Genomic DNA, 21745 nt, shown 5'->3' on the forward strand with positions numbered 1-21745 from the left:
TGCCTCGTGTGAAGGTAGAGATCGAAGCCATGAAGCACGTAAGCCATCAACATGTCTGTCGTCTGTACCACGTCATTGAAATTGAAACCACCAAGAAATTCTACATGGTGCTGGAGTACTGTCCAGGGGGAGAGTTATTTGACTACATAATCGCAAAAGACCGTCTGTCGGAGGAGGAAACCAGGGTGTTCTTCCGACAGATTGTCTCTGCGTTGGCCTAAATTCACAGTCAGGGCTACGCACACAGGGACCTCAAACCGGAGAACCTGCTGATAGATGAGAACCACAACCTCAAACTTATAGATTTTGGGCTGTGTGCTAAACCTAAGGGAGGTATGGGTTATGAGTTGATGACGTGTTGTGGGAGCCCTGCCTACGCTGCTCCTGAGCTCATCCAGGGAAAAGCATACATTGGCTCAGAGGCTGACGTGTGGAGTATGGGAGTGCTGCTGTATGCGCTACTCTGTGGATTCCTACCCTTTGATGACGACAACTGTATGCTTCTCTACAGAAAGATTACGAGAGGTAAATACGACAACCCCCACTGGCTTTCTCCAGGTAGCGTGCTGCTCCTCAACCAGATGCTGCAGGTGGAGCCCAAGCGTCGTCTAACTGTCAGACATCCCTGGGTTGTGCTGGACTACAACTCCCCTGTGGAATGGCACAGCAACAAGCCGATGGGCCATATAGATGAGGACTGCATCACTGAGATGGGCCATATAGATGAGGACTGCATCACTGAGATGGGCCATATAGATGAGGACTGCATCACTGAGATGGGCCATATAGATGAGGACTGCATCACTGAGATGGGCCATATAGATGAGGACTGCATCACTGAGATGGGCCATATAGATGAGGACTGCATCACTGAGATGGCGGTCAACATGAAACGCTCCAGACAGAGCACCACCCAGCTGGTCAATGAGTGGCGTTACGACCAGACGACGGCCACCTACCTACTGCTGCTGTCTAAGAAGCAGAGAGGCAAGCCCTTAACCACTCCGTCACTGCAGAAAGTAGCTACATAGAATCAGTGGTAGAGCTGAAGTTTATTTGTCAGAAGAACTGTTAAGGATATACCCCCCACCCCGTTATTTTTGTGACTTCACAAGTGGACAACTTCTTGCCTCATCTCCTAATCTGAGCAGCATCATCAACTTAATTGACCATCTAGTCCACTATCATTTTAGTGTCTAGTTCTTCTAATGTTGATAAGAATGGGCATAATGGGCATCCAGGTGGCTGAGAATGAGAAAGTGCTGAGAATTTTGGCTAGGGTGTGTTCCACTGCATATGACATGACAACGTATAATTTAGGCTTGGGGTTTCTATCCAGTGCTACCTTTGTGTGTCAACCCCCTTTTGCCACTCCTTTCTTTCCTGTCACTCCTCTGTATACTGTTCAATAGAATTGTCATGATCAACTAATCCATGAGATCTGAGGAAAATAAAAGAATAGAGATGGCGTCCACATCCATCGATGCTGATGCTTTGGTTGTGCTCAGGCCAGGCTGGGTCAGAGTCGGCATGTGTTTTTAAAAGCGTGACACCACTTTAATTTCTAGTCCAGAGGTGCCACCCAAACCTGTCCCAGATCCCTGAACCTGACCTGATCCCTGGGCCAAATGGATATGGTGGAGACCCGTGTTGAAACTGGCACATATCAGGTTAGTGGAGTCGCTGGGGGCCAAAGAAACCAATGGACCAGCACCATCCAGAGTCAACGTTCCTAAGCAGACTGGAGATACAATAGGTGAACGAGAGGTCAGGACAAGTACATTATATTTACATAATGTACATTCATTTCAAAATATATTCTAAAATATGTTTTATATAGGTGTGTGTGTGTGTGTGTTAGGGCATTAAGCAACTAGTCGACTAGTTTACTAGTCGACTAGTAAATCCACTAGTCGACCTTGTTGGTACTAGTTGACTAGTTGATAAGAAAAATATTTTTTTCCCGATTTTGTAGGCCTCACGATCAGGTAGATTATAGTTATAGTCACCAATGTACAGTTTTTAAATGTACAAATATTTATTTCAACAAAAACAAAAAAAAACGTTTTTTAAAAAACATAATAGGTGGTTAAACAACTAGTCGACTAGTAAAACTAGGCAACTAGTAAAAATGACTAGAAGTGAATGCCCTAGTGTGTGTGTGTGTGTGTGTGTGTGTGTATATACTATACGTATGAATCTATTGGTTCTTGTCTATGGTTATTCCTTCTCTGTTACCTGCAGTATTCTGGTCCCAGATTTTAATGGAGCTGTCGTGGGAGGAGGTGGCCACCATGGGAGAGGCACCAGGAAGGGGGGGGATAAACATACAACAGGCTGTGGTCTGGAGGTGCCCTCTGTACTCCACAACCTTACAGCCAGGCTGACGCAGATCCCATAGCTACACATGCACACACGCAGTCACACACACACACACACACACACATTTTAATTATTTGATTTGGATCTGCACAAGAGGTGCAATACAATAGACCCAAACACTGATCAGAATTAGGTTACATTATATGGTCCAACCAGATATAACTGCTATACACATGCTTAACACACAGAGGAAAAAAAGATGGCACATTGATGACATACTATTACTTGACACTTACTAGACAGGATGTTTTTTTTCTTTTTCTTTTTTTAAGCCACCTAGGGATAAATGAAACAACGCCTTCTCCAGATAGACAGACTGCCCATAATAGCTGAGACAGTATTTAGCCAACATTTTTGCATTTGTCTTTTGCAATCCACCCAATTGCACCCTGAGCACACGTTTATGGACATGGCCCAGACTTCCAAATACAAGGACAATAAGTTGACAGTTATATCCCAAGGCCATAATACGTTCCACCAAAAGCTGATATTTCATAAGTTTGGATGTAAAACAAGTGTCCATATACAAATCAAATGGGCAGCCTATTTCAAATATAGTGACAGTTTTTCTAATTTCATTGATGAACACAATAGCTGGGGTATTTGGAATATCTTGTAGTGAATTGACATGTGTGTCATTGTGATCAAACCAGTCTATTTTTACAGTGCTGTGTTTATACATTCTTGTTGTCCTGCCCTCCTCTGATCTTGTCTGAGACCAGGTCCACCAGACGGTCATGTCTGGCAATGTACAGTCCTTTATAGTGGCTGCAACCATTTAAGATGTGTGCGACTGTTTCTTTGTCATGTGGTACTGGATGTAGGATGCAGTGTGGGTCGTGTGCTGATGGGTACCAGGTTGCCAAGTTGAACTTGGTCGGCAACACCTGTAAACAGGCTTTAATGGTGAAAATAAGAATGTCCTCACCTATGGTGTTATTTGACAGTACAGAGTGTGATAATGAGTGGTTTGCAAAGGGAAGAAGAGCCAGTTTTCCCTGCAGCCTCAGACTGGTCCAGTGTTGTGAACTTTCTGATCACTTCATTCCTAGAATGGTGTCTCTTGCGGTCGCGGATTTGATTGACATTTCATGGTGCGTACCGTCCTGCTCGTAGGTCGCACATGCACGGACACGCAGATCTTTGATGATGCTGTTGTTGTTGAGCGCAGCAGTTGTTGTATCAGGCGCCACCCACTTCAACTGTAATCCTGATCGCTGGCATAGATCATTAAGATCCATCCAGTCGGACCACACACCGAATCCAGCGGCTTTAATGTCCAATTTACCATTCGCCTTAGTCTTGAACCCAAGGAACTGCGTCTCATTCTCCAGCGCGGGTGGTACTTTACGTCGCTGCATGTGTTGAATGAGTGACTCGCGAGCCATTTCCCTGACCGTGGGGTCGTCGCTATTGAACATATTTATAAGGTGGCTGGTTCTGGTGGCGGTGTAAACCCATTCGATATTCGGTACACCCAGACCACCATCTGAAGATGGATCGATGGAATATAAATATAATATAAATAGCCGATTTACAAGCTCGCAACATGACAGCTTGTAGATGTGTTATTTAGAAATATTTTACCTATACAGTACATGCCCTAAATAGAGACTCAAGGTTGAAATGGTTAAGTCTGTCTGTGGATTTTATACATATTTAACAAATATAAATAATACTAAATAATAACTACATTGGATGCACTTGGGCAATTACCATTACTTTTCCTGAAAAATAGCTGGTTTGTATGTACAGCAACAATATGGTCAATGGGGGATCCTTGTGTTTACTTTGCACTGGGATCAACTTTAACTCAACAGGATGTCAAGATTGTAATTGTGAGAGCTATTTGAGTCTACAACTCTACATCTATTCAGACCCCATACATTTCCACCCATCTTACCGTACTCTCACAGCCCTGGCCTCCAAAGCCATTGCTGCTGGACACCATATAGTTGCCATTTGAAGAAACATCACAGTGGGTCTGAATGTACTGCTTGGCTGGGAAAGTATTGGTCACTTGCCATGTGCGACTGTCCCACACCCTGCATGTAGTACACACATTATTAGATGCATTCGCACAGAAAATGATCACTATGAAAGACAGTGTGATGAAACATGTTTTAAGCCCTACGTCATTGACCAATGACACAAGGGATCATGTGGTCAAACAACAATAGATTGATAGATGCTGGCCAGACATCACATCAGTTCAACTGGGATAGTCTGGGATCTACTGGGTCTAGTTTTACCTGATGGTTTTATCCTCAGAGGTCTGTACTATAGAAGAGCTGTCTGGCACCCAACACACATGAGTCACCTGGAATGACATAACAAAAAGATGGGAATGTTTTGGGCTATTGTTTATAACCTGTGCGATTATTCTATTGATTAATCTTTTCAGATTAATCAAATAATCATGAAGGGCATTTGTTTATATTTTTAATACATATATCACCGTGAAGTAAAATTAAAATTGTATTTATAATCCACGTCTGATTAAGTCCTATTTTATACTTTGTCCTACAACACGCCACACAATCTTGTAGATCAGCTACAGTATTTTCGCTATTTTTGAAAATAATTCCCATCAGGACTCTGCCACAGCGGATCATTTGTTTCCAAATGCTTCTGTTTTATGCATCTTCCTTGGTCATTCCAGTCCAGCCACCTGCATGTCTTCTCTCACTGCATCCATAAACCTGCTCTTGGGCTGTCCTCCTCTTCTCTTGTCAAAAGCATATCTCGTGCAACGGGGTGGGGACGGTGGCACAGTCGCTAGTGCTGTCACCTCACAGCTAGAAGGTCCTGGGTTTGATTCCCGCTGGGGACACTGTGGGTGCATTCTCAGCTCCGCGTCATCAGTGCCCATACCCGAGGCGGGGCTGGAGAAAGGGCCTTTCTGTGTGGAGTTTGCATGTTCTCCCCGTGTCCCCTAGGGTAGGTACCCTCACAAAAACATGCAGGAATCCTGGTCTCTCAGCTACCTCCCCCTGGCCAGCCGTGGCGCCTGATGGAGGGGAAAGGAACTGGTCGGAATAACGTGTTCCTTCCACACGCGTGTTCCTTCCCCAGCCGAAAATTAGCAGCTTGGACTCCTCATGCATAGAAGGAAGCATTAAGTCAGTCCGCTGCCCTCCCTAGGGTGGCAGAGGAAGTGTAGCGCCCAGGATTACACACTGGGTGAAAAATGGGTTTGTGGGATAAAACAATCCCACAAAAACAATCCTGCAAAATCGTGGGATAAATATATATAAAAAAGCATATCTCGTGCACACAAGCACATGCGCGCACACACACACACACTTCTCACCAGATTTCTGGATATGTTTTGTTTCTGTTCACACTCTGCAGATTCTATATCCCACAGGCACATGCAGTTGTCCCGGGAACCACTGCACAGCTTCCTCCCATCTAAGATTCAGACCAGAACAATGATAAATAATGCACTGACATGGAAACTGTGTATGTCCAAGACCGTTACTTTATAGGAAATTAACGGCCTTGGTCATACAAGGTTTCCATGACAGTGTCAGTGTGACAGGAAAATAAAATAATAATAATCTGTGTTTCAACTTTCAATGTAGTTATTTAGTCAGAAGCTCTTGTTGTTAATACATTTTATTGGTTAACATCTATTCTGGGGGGCACTTTCACCGAAAATAGCATACATACAAGCTTGTATGTATGCTATGTATTTTTGGCATTAGTTTACTAAGAGGTTGAATGTGTTAAATGTACAGACTTATATAACAACTTCACAAATAGGGAATTTAGCAGATCTACAAGCTAACACCACATTGCAATCGCAAATTCGCAACCTGCTGTGAGCTTGTAGATCTGTTAATTTCACTATTTTGTGCCACACTGTCATAGGAAGAACTGTGAAATAGGCCATTCATTTATGGAAGAAAAACAATTACTATGGAGATACAAGGTTTCTGTCCGAGCAGTAGCTTCTATCTGTATAGTGAAATGTGTTTTGTAATGTAATCTGGTGAAATTGTTTGTACCAGGGCTGACAGCTATTCCGTTGACCACCAGCTCATGTCCACAATATTCCTGTATAGGTTCATCCCCCTGGTCGAAGTCCCACATCAAAATACTTTTATCCCGTGATGCACTGAAGATCCATGTACTGCCTGGATAACACAGGACCTATAATATAATGGGTGAGAAGAGAAAATTCACACTGAAGAGAAAATTCACACTGAAATATAACAGCAAACTATAAAAGACACCATCCATCTCGAATTTGTAAAATCTTTAAACACGCTAGCATTTTAATATTATGTCCACACATATAGCCCTAAACATTACCTTGGTAACCTCTCGATTGTGGCCCTGGAAGGACTGGCACATTTTGCCTTGTCTCCAGTCATACACCACCACAGCCTAGGGATACACAAACATTATGTTTATTACCTACACCAAGGAGGTCTTGTTTTGTCAGTCGGATGTAAGTCTATCTGTTAGAAGGATATCGAGCCGTTATTAACAGATTAACACACAACTTGGTGGAAATGTTGGTCCCGGTCCAAAGAACTTTGCAAGCAGATTGTCTTTTGTACCGGGAGGGGATGATATTGTGATGTCACTATATCACTGTTTTTTTCATTGGCACGTTTGACTGACATTGCACATAACAACCACACCAAGGGGTCTAATGAAGTACTGCCACCTCATAAACACACGAAAAACTGGAAAAACAAAAACAAAAATCACGGCTCTCTATCTCTAAACTGCCACCGCATTTTCTAATGTTACCATGATTTTACAATTAAACGGATTAACATCAAACAACGACATTCCCTAAATATTGCAGGTAACATGGAAACTGAAGAAATGTGTCCTAGTCTATTAACTCACATGAGGCCACCGTAATGTCTGATTTCAAATGTATGATTCTGTTCCAATATGAACCTGTTGCTTAGAAGAGTGTTTTGCATAGTGTTTAATTGTAAAGATTTGCATCTGCTTAAGTCTTCAGACAGATATCTCAGCACAATACAGACTATTGTGGCATGGTATTAGCCATATTCACAGAGTGACCCTTTTGCTATTACGTCATACTTGAGTATGACATAAGAGCAAAATGGTCGCTGACTCGCTGTGTGAATACAGCCAATTATGTAAAGGTCTGTGATGATAACCAGGGCAAACTCTGCCAGTATGAAGTCATTCATGATTTGAATCAAGAATTCTGGTGTCTCCTCTTACATAGGTTGTTGTTTTGTTTTCTGTTTAGTTTAGTTTTTAGTTTGTTTTTTTAGTTTAGTTTTTTCTCTAACCTGGTCACTCCCTCCAGATACACAAAGATCTGGACTGAGGTTGATAACAGTGTTGATGGATCCTTGATGGGCCGGCTCATACTGTACCACCTGACTGTCAGAAGAGCCATCTGGCCCATCTCCCCGAGAGGCTCTGAACAGAAAAACAATCTATCACATTAAGTAATCAAACACAACAACATATAACACCTATACCTATAAATTTACATGAATGCAAAATTGCAAATGTGTGCACATGCAGAGCTTCCATTTACCCTTTTCTTTATTTTGTAGTATAGGTATATAGTGGTATATATTTGTTTTAGATCAACAGTCTACACAATCTAGATTTGTTCGGATGCATTATTAATTATCCTGAAAACACTAATTATATATCATATTTGTATCTTTTCTCATGGTCTCATGATTCCAAATTAAATCATAAATGTATTTGAAGCTTCAATACAGCATGAATACAAAGTCAAGTAAGTAAAGCCTTGGTGTGTCATTACAGTCATTCTCACCTGTAAAGTTCGGATCTCTTACGGAACTTGCTCTGAAGTTTGCCCATGTCTGTGCAACCAAATAGAGAAAGGACAATACAATCAATCAGGGAAGATAAAAGGTTGTGGGAAATTCTCTCCCCTGTCCAGTTAAATTTTGGGCACGAAGAAGTCGCAAACCTAATAGGCACAACTGGGACGATTAAATGAGGCACATCTGAAAAGGCCCGGATTTATGCACAGGCACTAGTGGTGCATTCAATTAATCGATATGGCAATATATCGATCCAAAATCCGTGCGATAGGTGAATCGATCGAGAGGCTGTTGTATCGATACGGAAATAAACGGCATGAATTATTTGGGTGATCAGTGTTGGCAAACGTACCTCTGTTTAACGTTATCAAAGCCCCCCTTGCAAGTTGCAATGCACTCCCTTCCCAGGCCCCTTGTTAACACAGCGAACGCTAATCGCGTATCAATACGTTATCAATTAATCAAACGTCCGGTGCGAACCACGTATCCATACGTTCTAATCACTTTTTTATAGCATACTTTCATTCATCTTTTTACCCACCCGGACAATGAAGAACCATCCCCCTGTCATTGCTGCTTAGTCCCGCTCACGTGATCAGAAAAAAAAACAAAAAAAACAAAACCCCCTCCCCTCCTGAAAACAGGAGGGCGGGCCGCTTTACGTGTAGAAGCCAGTGTAAAATGGATGCGCCCATGCCGATCTAGTCGGTGTGTGAAAAGAATCAAAGTTCACCTAACCTCGCCTCACCAGGCTTTCCTCCACCTATTGGCTTTCACCCAACACTATAATACTCGATTCCCCCCTCCCCTCCTGTTTCTCCTGCAGGAGGAGGGCCTTGCGAGATGGGGGCTCTGTCTCGGAAAAAAACATGATGAACGGAACGCTGTTACGCTGCCTAAACACATGATCTGCACCAGATCGGCATTGCATAACGTCTGCAACACACATGGACAGATGCATGTTTCCTTCTTCATACTGTAGCGACCAAACGATCCCCGAGCCTACAATACTACGAACTAACAAACGAACTACAGTATCGAGAGGGGCCGCCATGACAACAGACAGTCTACCGTTGGGGGATCACGTATCGCCATGCAGAGCCGTCATAATCGGAGATCGCTCGGACGTGTAATTGTAACGCTTTTTTATTCATTATAATTGTAGTGATAAGACCGCAATGAACGCGTCGGGGACGTAATCGACCCGGGTGTAATGTATAACGAACTTTTCCGCGTCCTAAACCGTGGTGTTGTCACTGTTGTGATCTGTGGAAGTCATTTTTTCCTTATCGTCGACAGCACAGCCGGGCTTAGCACCTCTCTGGACACTCCCGGTGAAGCTTTTTTTTTTCTCCATCACCCCCAATAAAGCTGCATGTCCAGGCATGTTCCCCTATACTAGCTTGAAAAACAAAATCAGCTGATGATGACAACGCGTCTCACCGTTATACTATAGTTCTGAACCGAACGGCGACTTTTTATAGCCGTACGGATCAAGACTTTTGCTGCCCAATGTGCCCATGACCCCCCCCCCCCCCAAAAAAAAATGTTACTGCGATCAAGACAATGAAAGCAGTGAGATAGATTAGGCGAGGCGAGGCAATCATAGATGTTTATATATATATCTATGGAGGCAATCATCATCATCAGCCTCATCTAAAGAAAGCAGAGTTATGAAGGTTTATAGTCAGACATTGACAGGCAGATAACAATAAACACAATAAATATGCTATACATCCTATACACCGAATGAAAGCCCTGAATGTGTACTTTTACGAGGAAAAGAGTAAACATTGATCCCATGTACAGTTTCTCATAAATTGGTTACTGGATGCACATTGCGCCCACCAGATATAACTGCAGAGAAGACATGGACCCGAACTCAATATTCACAAAATAAGGCCTATTGCGACATATACATACTATATACCGTATGAAACAGAAGACTCTCTGCTTTCATAAGAAAAAAACTTCTACTGTAGTAATAATAAAAATCACACACATGTGAAGTGAGTGGTGCAACTCTGTCCCATATTCTGTTCTCTGCTTATTCAATACAGCTCGCTATATACGGACTGAGGCAGAAAGTCATGTAAACCTTTTATTTACAGTTTGGTCTGTAAATTTCTACTGTAATAATAAAAATCACACCCATGTGAAGTGAGCGGTGCAACTGTTCTGTACTTATTCACTACAGCTCGCTATATACGGACTGAGACAGAAAGTCATGTAAACCTTTTATTTACAGTTTGGTCTGTAGAGAACAGTTGCACCGCTCACTTCACAGGGGTGTGATTTTTATTATTACAGTAGAAGTTTACAGACCAAACTGTAAATAAAAGGTTTACATGACTTTCTGCCTCAGTCCGTATATAGCGAGCTGTATTGAATAAGCAGAGAACAGAATATGGGACAGAGTTGCACCACTCACTTCACATGGGTGTGATTTTTATTATTACTACAGTAGAAGTTTTTGAGTGGTGTAAACCACTCCTACAACTGGCTTTTGTGTGCAGAAAAAAATGAGCATGGTTGCTATGTTCAAAATAATTTCTGACGTAATTAAATCACACCCGGGTGAACTGGATGACTGTAGCAACCATGGTCATTTTTTCTGCACAAAAAAAGCCAGTTGTGAAATCACATCCGGGTGTGATTTCATTACGTCAGACATTACGTCAGACCACAGCTGATCATGCTATATAAAACCTTACACCACTCAGTTCACACGGGTGTGATTTTTTTCTTATGAAAGCAGAGAGTCTTCTGTTTCATACGGTATATAGTATTTATATGTCGCTATAGGCCTTATTTTGTGAATATTGAGGAGTTCACGTCCATGTCTTCTCTGAAGTTATCTGGTGGGCACAAGCTGCATTCAATAACCAATTACTGTCTAACTGTAGATGGGATCAATGTATACTGTTTTCCTCGTAAAAGTACACATTCAGGGCTTTCATTCGGTGTATAGGATGTATAGGATATTTATTGGGTTCAATTTTATATCTGCCTGTCAATGTCTCTGACTTTAAACCATCCATAACTCTGCTCGCTGTTCAAGATAACCACTTCCAGGCAAATGCAGGTGTTGCAAAAAGGTCAATATCTCCAGAATGGAACATGGTAAAATCAAAATGTATTTTTTAAATTGAAGTGGACAAGTTCAGCTTTCTTTTGATGTATGCGTGTGATTCTCGCTATAAGAGAACATTTTGCTGTGGGCCCCCGAACAAGGCCTTTGTGCAATGTTAAACGGTAGCAACATCAAAATAGGCCTGCCGAGATCCTGTAGCAATCAAAGTGTTAAGATGTTTAGACATTTTATTTTAATTTAAAGATCTCTGTGGGCCTGAAAGTGTTTTATTGTATTTGTGCATCATGGTCATTCTTTTTTAATAAACATATAATCGATATATATCGTATTATGGCCTCTGTATCGTGATACACATCTATCGTGAGATTGCAAGCAATATCCACCACTAACAGGCTCACTTGCAGCCTGGTGCACCAAGCGACGCGTTGGGGAGCTCAAAACCAGTGGCAGCGCCTAACAACTACACTTTTGTTTTTCCCCCATCCTATTCCTGTGCCTGCCTCGTGCCTCTCGGTAGTACCTGACTTTCAAGACTCTCAAGTCTCATCCGCTAGTTTGATTGATTGATTGATTGATTGATTGATTGAAGAATTACAGTACATTTCAAGCACAACTCAATACAAAGACTGTTAACTGTGGACGACACCATAAAGCATTACACTTGTTTACAATAGGGTCCACCATGTTCAATTCATCATAACATTTAGAGACGTACAAAAAGAATATAATAATACTAATAATAATATAATCTATAATAATATAATATAATCTATAATAATCTAAATATAATCTATATAATCAAAGAAACTGGAAAAAACATCATAAAAGGAGGTAAACTGGGATTCAGATTTTACAGGGGCCAGTTTCGAATTGCAGCCGTCCGTAGGTGCCCTTTGAGAGGTTTTGAAAGAGTCAAGGTATTCACATGTCTTAATGACTGTTGGTGGGTGAGCCTTGTTTTAAGGGCCTTTGAGGTGCTGTGGTACCAAGAGGTGCTATTACTATTTGATCCAAAGAGAATGGATTCAGTTTTTCCCAGGTGTAAAGATAGTTTGTTATCAGCGAGCCAGGTGCAGATTCTACCGAGCTCGGAGCTGAGGGCCTTTTCAACCTGCAGTTTGTTCCTGTCCGAGACCAGCAATGCTGAGTTGCAGTCACAAGCTGATGTCATGACTCATGTCGTTTACATATATCAGAAACAGTAAATTCCCTCAGGGAATATTATCAGTATTACCAGTCAAATCTGGGAATACATTTCTTACCAAGACTTTTCTTCACCAATGTGTTTGTAAAGGTGTCTACTAACATATCCCACATTGGTTTATATTCAACCACCGTAGGGGAATTTTTGACAGCTGCTGAAAGTTGGGGTAACAGCCAATATATGGCAAATATATTTTAAATAGCATGTGACGTGTATAGCATGTGACGTGTATAGCATGTGACGTGTCAAACTAGGGGGGTTTCATCATTCTGAATCCATTCCAAGCATTTGTTTTGCACGAAAAACACTCCTTGGGCTAAAAACGGCCATAGACACACGCCCAAATGTGCCCAAATGTGCTGACCTCATCATATTTGTGATGACGTCTATGGCCTTTTTAAGCCCAAGGAGTGTTTTTCGTGCAAAACTAATGCTTGGAATGGATTCAGAATGATGAAAACCCCCTAGTTTGACACGTCACATGCTACTTAAAGCATAATGACATTTAGAACATTTTGCCATATATTGGCTGTTGATGGTACCCCAACTTTCAGCAGCTGTCAAAAATTCCCCTAGGGTGGTTGAATATAAACCAATGTGGGATATGTTAGTAGACACCTTTACAAACACATTGGTAAGAAATTTATTCCCAGGTTTTATTAATATCCCCTGACTACTAGTATGCTTCCTCCCTAGTATGCTTCCTTGTAGAACGCCACAGCTCACTTGCTTTTTAGTCTGCTCATGCATCTGATCTGAAGCTGTATGCATTATCACTACTTCATACTGACACTGCACAGCGTTTTAATAATGTAAGCAGCCATCTACAATAAATTGCTCTTTGTAATCTTTGCATTTCAATTTAAAAAAGACAGAAAGAGCTTCTGAATGATAAAAACACGCGATTATCATTGCTGACTCTATTATGCTATTGAATTTTATTTTGTTATAATTTGAACTTGTACTGACGGCATGTAATGTCATTGATTTGAAAATAGACATGAAAAATAAAAGGCCCTAAATCTGTGCTGTAACACTGTCACAGGGGGCACGAAACCGGGTCGTAGCCCCGAGCACCAAAAAGTCTTTAATCCGGACCTGCACCTCCTAGTTGACCTTATTTGTTTTAAGTATACATGCTGGAGTGGAGTCTTTAACTGTCTGTACAGTTTGTATAGTTGTATTGTTTAAGTAAATATATTTTTGGTTATGAGTTTTTCTTTGTTTATTAGTTATTAAATACTTTAGTTTAGTGATGTTTGCTTGATCGTTTATCATCTGCATTTTACATCTGTCAACAATAAATTGTTCCACTGTTTTAACTACATCTGCATCCTCATGCTTTGACTGGTGTGCCTAATGTTGTGTGTGTGGGTACCTGGAAAGAGTTTAGAAGGTGATTTGCTAAGCTATACATTTTAAATGAATGAAATATAAAATAGTTGTTGTATACAATATATACACTTTAAAGGGACATTTCACCGCTGGAAGAAACTGCAGTCACTCAATGTTAATAGTATTTGTAGTAGATAACAGTAGCACAATTTGAAATTTGCACCCTATGGCCAGAACAATAATGGAGTCTGTGTGTTTGACTATAGGGTTCGACTGGATTGCTGAATTCCTACAATGCCCATAATGCTTTAGTGCACTTCCCCTCCTTGTGGAGAGGGGGGAGGGTGCATGGAGGTGTGACTTTGTAGTCCAGGAAGGAAGTGAGACCACATTTTCATGACAGGTTTTTGGACATGAACATGGCGCCATGAATAAAATATCTAAAAAAAATCATATTACACACACAAAAAAAACTCCCAGGAAAGTGTTTCTTGTGTCCTAAACATCGGGGGCGTTGGGAAATACCTCACCGGAGCGCACTCGCCTATTAGTTTTCATACTGGGGCAGCTGTGGCTCAGGAGGTAGAGCAGGTCGTCCAATGATCCATGGGTCAGCGGTTCGAATCCCGGCTCCTCCTGTCTACATGTCGAAGTGTCCTTAGGCAAGACACTGAACCCCAAATTGCTCCCGATGTGCTGGTTGGTACCTTGCATGGCTTCCGCCGCAATCGGTGTATGAATGGGTGAATGTAATGCACAATCTATGTAATGCGCCTTGGATAAAGGCACTATATAATTGACCATTTACCATTGCACAGTAAAGCGCTCAGTGCGCTATTGTGCCCATCATAAAATGGGGAAGGACTATTAATGAATTGTTCTTGTTGACCCATTTAACACAAGCGGGCAAGGTTGCAGCTAGCCTCAGGCATGCAGACTAATATACACTGTCTGCAGAGTGCATTTTATTTTTTTGCAATGGCAGATTTGTCTAGTTTCAGGCTAGGTTGCAGCTGATTCAGTTTAATAACCTTGTATTAGATTAGATTGTCAATGTGTTCTTTAGTATGTGAATACTTCTTGTTTAATCATTTTCATTTAGTAATTTAGGGTTAAGATGCGTTGCATACCATGCAATAACACCTGTTGCAAAATGTTTATTACACCTTAATTGCATAAGACCAACATGAATGGCGACTGAGGTTAAACCATCCGCACACACATTGACACATATAAGCCCCTTCATCCTTGTCTGATGTAATTCCCAGAATCCAAACCAAGCAGCAGGAAAAGAGACTGCTAAAATCCTATTAAAGCCGCATCATTAGGAATTAGGGACATGCAGACACCTGCTGCGAAATGTCTACTACCATGACCGAAGTCCTTAGCCTATATTACAATAAACATTTCAAACCGCAGTGAATGAGCGACTAGATTTCGTACCTGTCACTGGGCAGGCGTGGTCGCTGTGTTGTTGGGAGTTGGTTAGCTCGCTAGCAGCATGCTAACTAATCTTTCTTTATCTCTCATCATGCCAAAAGACATTATGAACGAACGATTATCGTACGAATCCAAACGTGCAAATGAAAAACCGCGATGGTGCCATTTCCAAAAGGTGAGAAGATATACCGGCATTTACCTTTTAAGTTAGAATGGCAAACAGTAGATAGAACTATGTTCAAACTGCAAAGGACCCATCCTACTTTCCTCTCCTTAGCGACGCTTCCCCCTGTAACTAAGCGAAAATGAGTCAGGTCACATGACACATAACAGGAGAAGATCCAAACGAGTCTCTCCTTCAAAATAAAAGCTGAAGGCCTCAAGACTCAAGTTGATTATGCTCATTTGTATTTCATGGTCCAATATATAGATTGTAGGCCATATCCAAATGACTGTAAACTGCACTGGATGTTGTCTCAACAACAGTCTATTGGTCTTTAATATTTAGGATATATTGCTTGCCTCTTTGGAAATATCTGAAACACAAGTTGTGTCTCTTAGTTTTGACCTTTCGAGATATGCTGGCTTTTCCAGGATACACCAGCACCATGTTATCATGACACATCAACGAAACAAAAACATTTTTTTATTTTACAAGCTATTTTTCTCCTTTTTTTCATCCTTTTTGTAAATAATTCAATTAAGGGATATGCAAGGGTTCGATTTGACAGAAGAATGTTCAAACCTGAACTTAAATTACTCCATTAACTATGGAGAGCAGAATAACATGGTGTTAAACCTGTTGCTAGATCCTAATGTTCCCTTTGTTGATTTGGTCCATATCAGATACAGGTTGACTCCCAAGGCAGCAAATCTAGGACAAATCAGACATATCCCAGGACACCTAGCATTCATTCTGATGGCACCATTTTACTATTTTTGTATTACTTTAATTCCAAGCTTCTCAATGTGATGTATCAGTCAAACTCAAACAGAATCTAATTGCGACTGTAGGTCGCAGTTTACTATGAAAACCTGCATCTCCCGTCAGTCGGCCATGCCTCCATATATGGTCACACCTCATGACATCACGCCTCGTGACACGTCACGCCACCATATATGGCCGTCTCCATATACAGATTTACATATTTCAGGGTATTACAGGTTTACAGATCAACATAGGTTTACATAGGCCTGGGCCATGGCTCAATGGTCCTAGGCACCTTGGCTGGTAATCCAGCCTGGCAGTGTGCCGCGGGTTCGACTCCCGATCCCGACGGCCTTTACTGCATGTCTTCCACCCATCTCTCTCCCCATTTCCTGTCAGCCTACTGTCTGTCCCTCCATAAAAAATATAAAATAAAGGCGAAAGCCACAAAAGAACATTAAAAAAACAACAACATAGGTTTACATATGTTGATCTGACCTCATCAAACCCTGTACACTAAGACACGCTCCATAATATTGCCAGACCTCATCAAACCCTGTACACTCAAGACACTGCAGCCCCCGCTGCCACCCTTAGATCTCCATATGGAGCTGACCTGTTCTGACATTCCATATGTTGATCTGACCCCCCCATGCCAAAGCGCCAGCGCTCGCCTAGCAGTCTGCCGTCACCCGGACGGATGCGTGCTCGCTTCTCGCCCTCATGGCGTCTTACTGGTATAGTGTGTGTGTGTGTGTGTGTGTGTGTGTGTGTGTGTGTGTGTGTGTGTGTGTGTGTGTGTGTGTGTGTGTGTGTGTACGTACGTACATACATACATATGAATATATGTAATTTATACTCTTTGGAGAGTGCTTAAGTTACACATTTCAGCAAACCAAACACACTTGATAAAAAAATGCTTTTCCCTGGCTATTAATAGTCCTCACTCATAGCTGCCTTTGTGGCACAACATACCATGCATCTATAGTGTCACTGTTGAGGGAGTGTACTGCAAGTCTCATAGCTGCCCAAAGCCCACAAACTATAACTCTTTTATGATGCTATTAAATTGGTATACTTTACGCTCCAATAGTACCACAGCTCGTTTGGGTGAGACCATTTCCAGTTTTAAGTAAGTATGGGAGGAGTGTGGCTATCATGTTGTTAGCCCAACACACAACCTTCAGTATAACGGTCTGAGCACTGACTTACAGAGCAGGCTATACATACATGGAATTTGTCTCTTTCTTTCAATGCATTTAGATCATTTTGACCACAAAAATGAAGGGTAGGTGTAAAACAAATTTGGAATTGGTCATTAATTTCCCTCCTGGACATTTTGTGAGGGGTAAGATTATTTTATAATGTTTAAAATACAGGCTAATATTATTATAAGCTTCTTATCTTATCTGTCAAAAACATAATTGTAGTGGTCTCTGGTGGTAATTTTTTTTAATTAAAATAAAAGTAAATTAGGTTTAAATTATACTGGCTTGCCCAGGAATTTGATAAGCAAGTGTCAAACTAATCTATTGGGCTATTTTGGTGGCAGTAGGCCTAACTACTGGGACTCATTTTAAGACCACGTGTCTGTTAATATCCAGATGTAAATTTGATAATGACGTTGAAGCTAAAATGCTTCACAAAACAACAGATAACAGATAACACTGCATAACAACAGCTTAACAGATTTAACCATTTTCTGTGTACTTAATATGGTAATATAGGGATTTGCTGATGACGTCAGTTGTGAACTTTTATATTTGACAACATACATTATCTTCTAGCACAGGGTATTCGGTATTCATGATATTTGAAGTTCTGGCAGAAAACAACAAAAAGCAGGTTACTTATGAGTATGACATGAATTGTAATATTACAATTTACAAACAGCTATATCAACACATTTCGTAGTATTCCACAGGTTGAAACGACCTGACACTCCCCCCAGCCGACGTCACATTGGTGGATGGTCTCTGTAATAAAAATACATGAAGGGAACTGAGGAAAAGGAGAAGACTGGCAGGCTGGGAAACGAAACGAGCGGCGACGTGTTGATTTCTCATTTCCCCAACACCGAGTTTTGGATGTTTACATGTTTTTTTAGGCCTAATGGGAGATATTTCTTTGCTGTATCGCGAGGCCTATAGGTGAAATTGTGACTATAATGGATTTCATGTTTTTTTTGTCTAGACAGAAAGAGATAACTGTAGCCTACTGTATCGTATCCCAGCCTAGCGGATTGGAGTGAAAGTCCGCCATATTCTGCCTTACCACGCCCGGGAGTCAAGCTATTGGAAATAAAACGGGCACGTTATAGCCTATATTAATCATTTTTTTCACGTTGCCCATTTAAGGACGATAACATCAACATTAGGGATATTCGATACAAAACAATTCAGCATTGAAGACTTTGACCCGAGAGTTACTGGACACAGCTGGGAATGCTTGAGATCACACCTAACTGTACGGATATGTCTTAAAGGGATCTGTTGATCATATTGAGAAGGAAAAGCAGATTACGCCAATTAATAAGATTGGACAAATATTCAACATACACGGTACATTGTTTGAAGCTGTCCGGAGCCCTGAGAGCGAATCGAAACGGGGGAGGGGGGAAATCATTTATGAAATATACATTTTCCTTTCCCCCCCAATCTGTGCGCTCTTTAGGCTATAACAGCGTCCACCCGTATTTATCCACAAGTAGGCCTGTATAAGGGCGGTTTTAGTTTGTATGGTTGTTGATTTTTTTCCTTACATTTTTAGGCCTCGGGTTTTAAACCAATCTGAGATCTGGATGAATTAGTTGAGGCAAAGACGGAAAAGTGTGTTTAAACAAGAGAATGACCCTGGAATCCGTAATGGCGTGTTGCCTCAGCGAAGAAGGGAAAGAAGCAAGGCGGATCAACGACGAGATCGAAAGGCAGCTCCGTCGGGATAAGAGGGACGCTCGCCGGGAATTGAAACTGTTGCTTCTCGGTAAGGTGGTATGGGCAGGAAGAGGAGGAGGAGGAGTGATGCAAAAGCAAAACCCCCAAACAGCTCCTGGGGGGGGGGGGGGGGGGTATTTTACTATGCTAGTGCACACATAAATTAAGTTGGGTCTTGGGGACGGTGTTTTAGTTGTTTGCTATCTTGTTTTTAAGAATCGCATGCCCTGATGCCCAGATTGATCGTTCTTCTATCTAGGACGAGGAAATGTTGCCCAGCGAGGCCTGTCGCCTCTCGCCATGAACCAGTGCCACCTGATTTGAATAACTGCAGCCGGTCAATTAACATCCAGGAAACTATTGTCAGACAACATTACGGGCCTGGCCTTAACTGTTTGGCCCATCAGCTGCAATCTGTGCAGGGCTGCAGGCCTAAACCTGTTTAGGTGGTATGTTATACCCAAGGGCCAAAGTCTAGCGCGTTTTATTGGGAGCAATCGAGAGTAGGCTATGGTTTTAGACCCAACACTGTCATATCTTAGGAGTTAGACATTAGGCTCAGTGGTTGGAGGGTGGGTGCATCATGATCTCATACGTGTGCATGTTCAATCAAACCATGAAATTGAAAACTCTCTCGCCGCTATGTAGGCTATTACCTTTAGACTCAACCAAATTATTTGTTACACCATTCATATTTGGGATTCTTTGAGCGATGGGGGTGGGGCTGTGGCAATCATTGACACCACTATTTTCATGATCACTTCTTGGAATGCAAGGAAAGCATCATGTGAATGTACGTACATCTTTTCTAGAATGTCTTGATGTAAATCCAAAGCATCAAATGAATGAGCATGTATAGGCATATTGCAGTAGGCCTATAGCGTTTAGCCAGTTGGGAGTTGATTTAAGAGGTATGTAGGCATCTCTCTCGAGCCCTTGTTAGGCTACTGATGAAATGTTAACCCTTACAGTGTAATGTAAAGGATATCAGGAAACCATGGTTCAGCTCAGCTGTCCCCCTACCGAATACCAAACGAGTCTTGTTACAAATGAAAAAATCCCCCATGTATGCGACCAGTTCTCTTTTATTACACAGCCACTACCTCATTATTATACAAAAACATATCTCAGTAAATGATTTAAACTAATATGTAGCCCTGTCAGAATTTATATCTACCGGTATTCAATAAATAAGGCAAAGCATGGATATATTCATTTAGTTCATTAGCTCACTTGATGTGATCCTAATGTATTTGGCCTAAACCATTGGTACCTTTTTCTACTGAAGTACCACCTCAGAAAATATTTGGCTCTCCAAGTACGAAGTACCACCATATTAACTCATTTTAAAATTCAAGAGTGTATACCTGCCCTTTTTGTTCCATTCCTAAGCCAATAATGCTGCTGCTCTGACAAAACTCTGTCTAATCACTAATCAGCTGTAATGCTAATTTCAGCACGGCTGGATAGCCTATTTCAACCAATTGCTTGGTCAGAAGAACTACCTGTAGTAATATCAATATTTCATTCCACTTTTGTCTTTTTTATCCTTTTTTGGGCGACTCCTCTGTGTACCACCAGAGGGGGGCTCAAGTACCGGTGGTTGGGAACATAGATATTGTTGGGAACCTATGATTAGTATCAATATGACCCACGCTATTATAATGTTGCATGAGTGAGGCTAAACTTAGTCTAATCCATAACAGATGACATCACTGAACAAGTGAACATGCATCATTAAGTATATTGAAAATAACATTTTTAGCATGGAATAAACAATAGGCCTTTTGAATGCCAAGTTTTGGAATGAGGTATTCTATTGAGCACAGCAGTTGCTTTACTTGCTCAGTTGTGTGGCTTGTTTGTTACGCTCTGTGAGTCAAATTGCATAGTACTGGACCATTGTGCAAATTATATCTGTAGTGGTTTTCAGAAGATGACCCTGAGAATAACAGGACAGGTGATAACATGGGGAGAGAGTAAGGAGAGAGAGACCAGACCAGGCATTATATTGATATGGCCTATCTGTGTGATTTAATAGTATATTTACAATATACAATACTACTTTATTATCAGCTTTCACTGAAATCTGTCTTAAGTTGCGACACAGTAGCCTTGTATGCAACACATATTCACATTTGACATAGCAAATGTTATTTCAAATGGGTTTGCTCCATATGAGCCTTACTGCAACCATTAATGATGGACGGTTGAGTTAACTGGAGGAAGTGATGCATACTCCATATTGCTCCATTAACCTATATGCCTGCATTGAGGGCCATCAAACTCTGTAATAGCTTTGTGTCCCAAAGGAGTGCATGCCACCATCAGGCAGGCACACATACCACACAAAAACTGATCGCAAGTTTTCTAACTTTGTTGTACAATAGGTTCATCCTTGCTACCTTTTCACACATTGTTAAACCTTTCCAGTCTCTGGGATTGCACACTGAGTAAATTCATTCAGTTGATTGAGCAACCACACAAGAAACTTGGGCACTGGTTTGAGGGTTGCTGAGTATAGTGGTTGAGGGAAGGGCCAACATTTTGCATTACATTTCCCAACTTTTCCCCACTGGCCAGACAGTTAAACCATTATGCTATATGGTTATACTATCATTG

General features: G+C 41.4%; 2 protein-coding genes across 2 annotated transcripts in view; one reads left to right on the forward strand and one right to left on the reverse strand.

Moving 5' to 3' along the window:
- Positions 1–1538: 1538 nt before the first annotated feature.
- On the reverse strand, positions 1539–15539 carry wdr31 (WD repeat domain 31; the record flags this gene model as incomplete). Its single annotated transcript, XM_079516386.1, has 10 exons — positions 15266–15539; positions 8177–8225; positions 7674–7806; positions 6703–6777; positions 6396–6540; positions 5696–5796; positions 4635–4702; positions 4286–4427; positions 2239–2401; positions 1539–1741 (listed from the first exon to the last, which is right to left on the reverse strand). Exons 2-10 carry the CDS (start codon positions 8221–8223, stop codon positions 1539–1541), a joined length of 1077 nt encoding a protein of 358 aa, XP_079372512.1. The 5' UTR covers positions 8224–8225; positions 15266–15539.
- A 3193-nt stretch (positions 15540–18732) lies between these two features.
- Positions 18733–21745, forward strand: part of LOC306933995 (guanine nucleotide-binding protein G(q) subunit alpha) — a 24901-nt gene continuing 21888 nt past the window's right edge. Inside the window, exons 1-2 of the mRNA XM_079516385.1 lie at positions 18733–18751; positions 18960–19172. Coding sequence (XP_079372511.1) covers positions 19037–19172 — 136 coding nt within the window. The 5' untranslated portion in view covers positions 18733–18751; positions 18960–19036. The remainder of the gene's footprint in view (positions 18752–18959; positions 19173–21745) is intronic.

This window comes from Electrona antarctica (genome assembly GCF_951216825.1).
Source record: "Electrona antarctica genome assembly, chromosome: 12".
Lineage (NCBI taxonomy): Eukaryota > Metazoa > Chordata > Actinopteri > Myctophiformes > Myctophidae > Electrona > Electrona antarctica.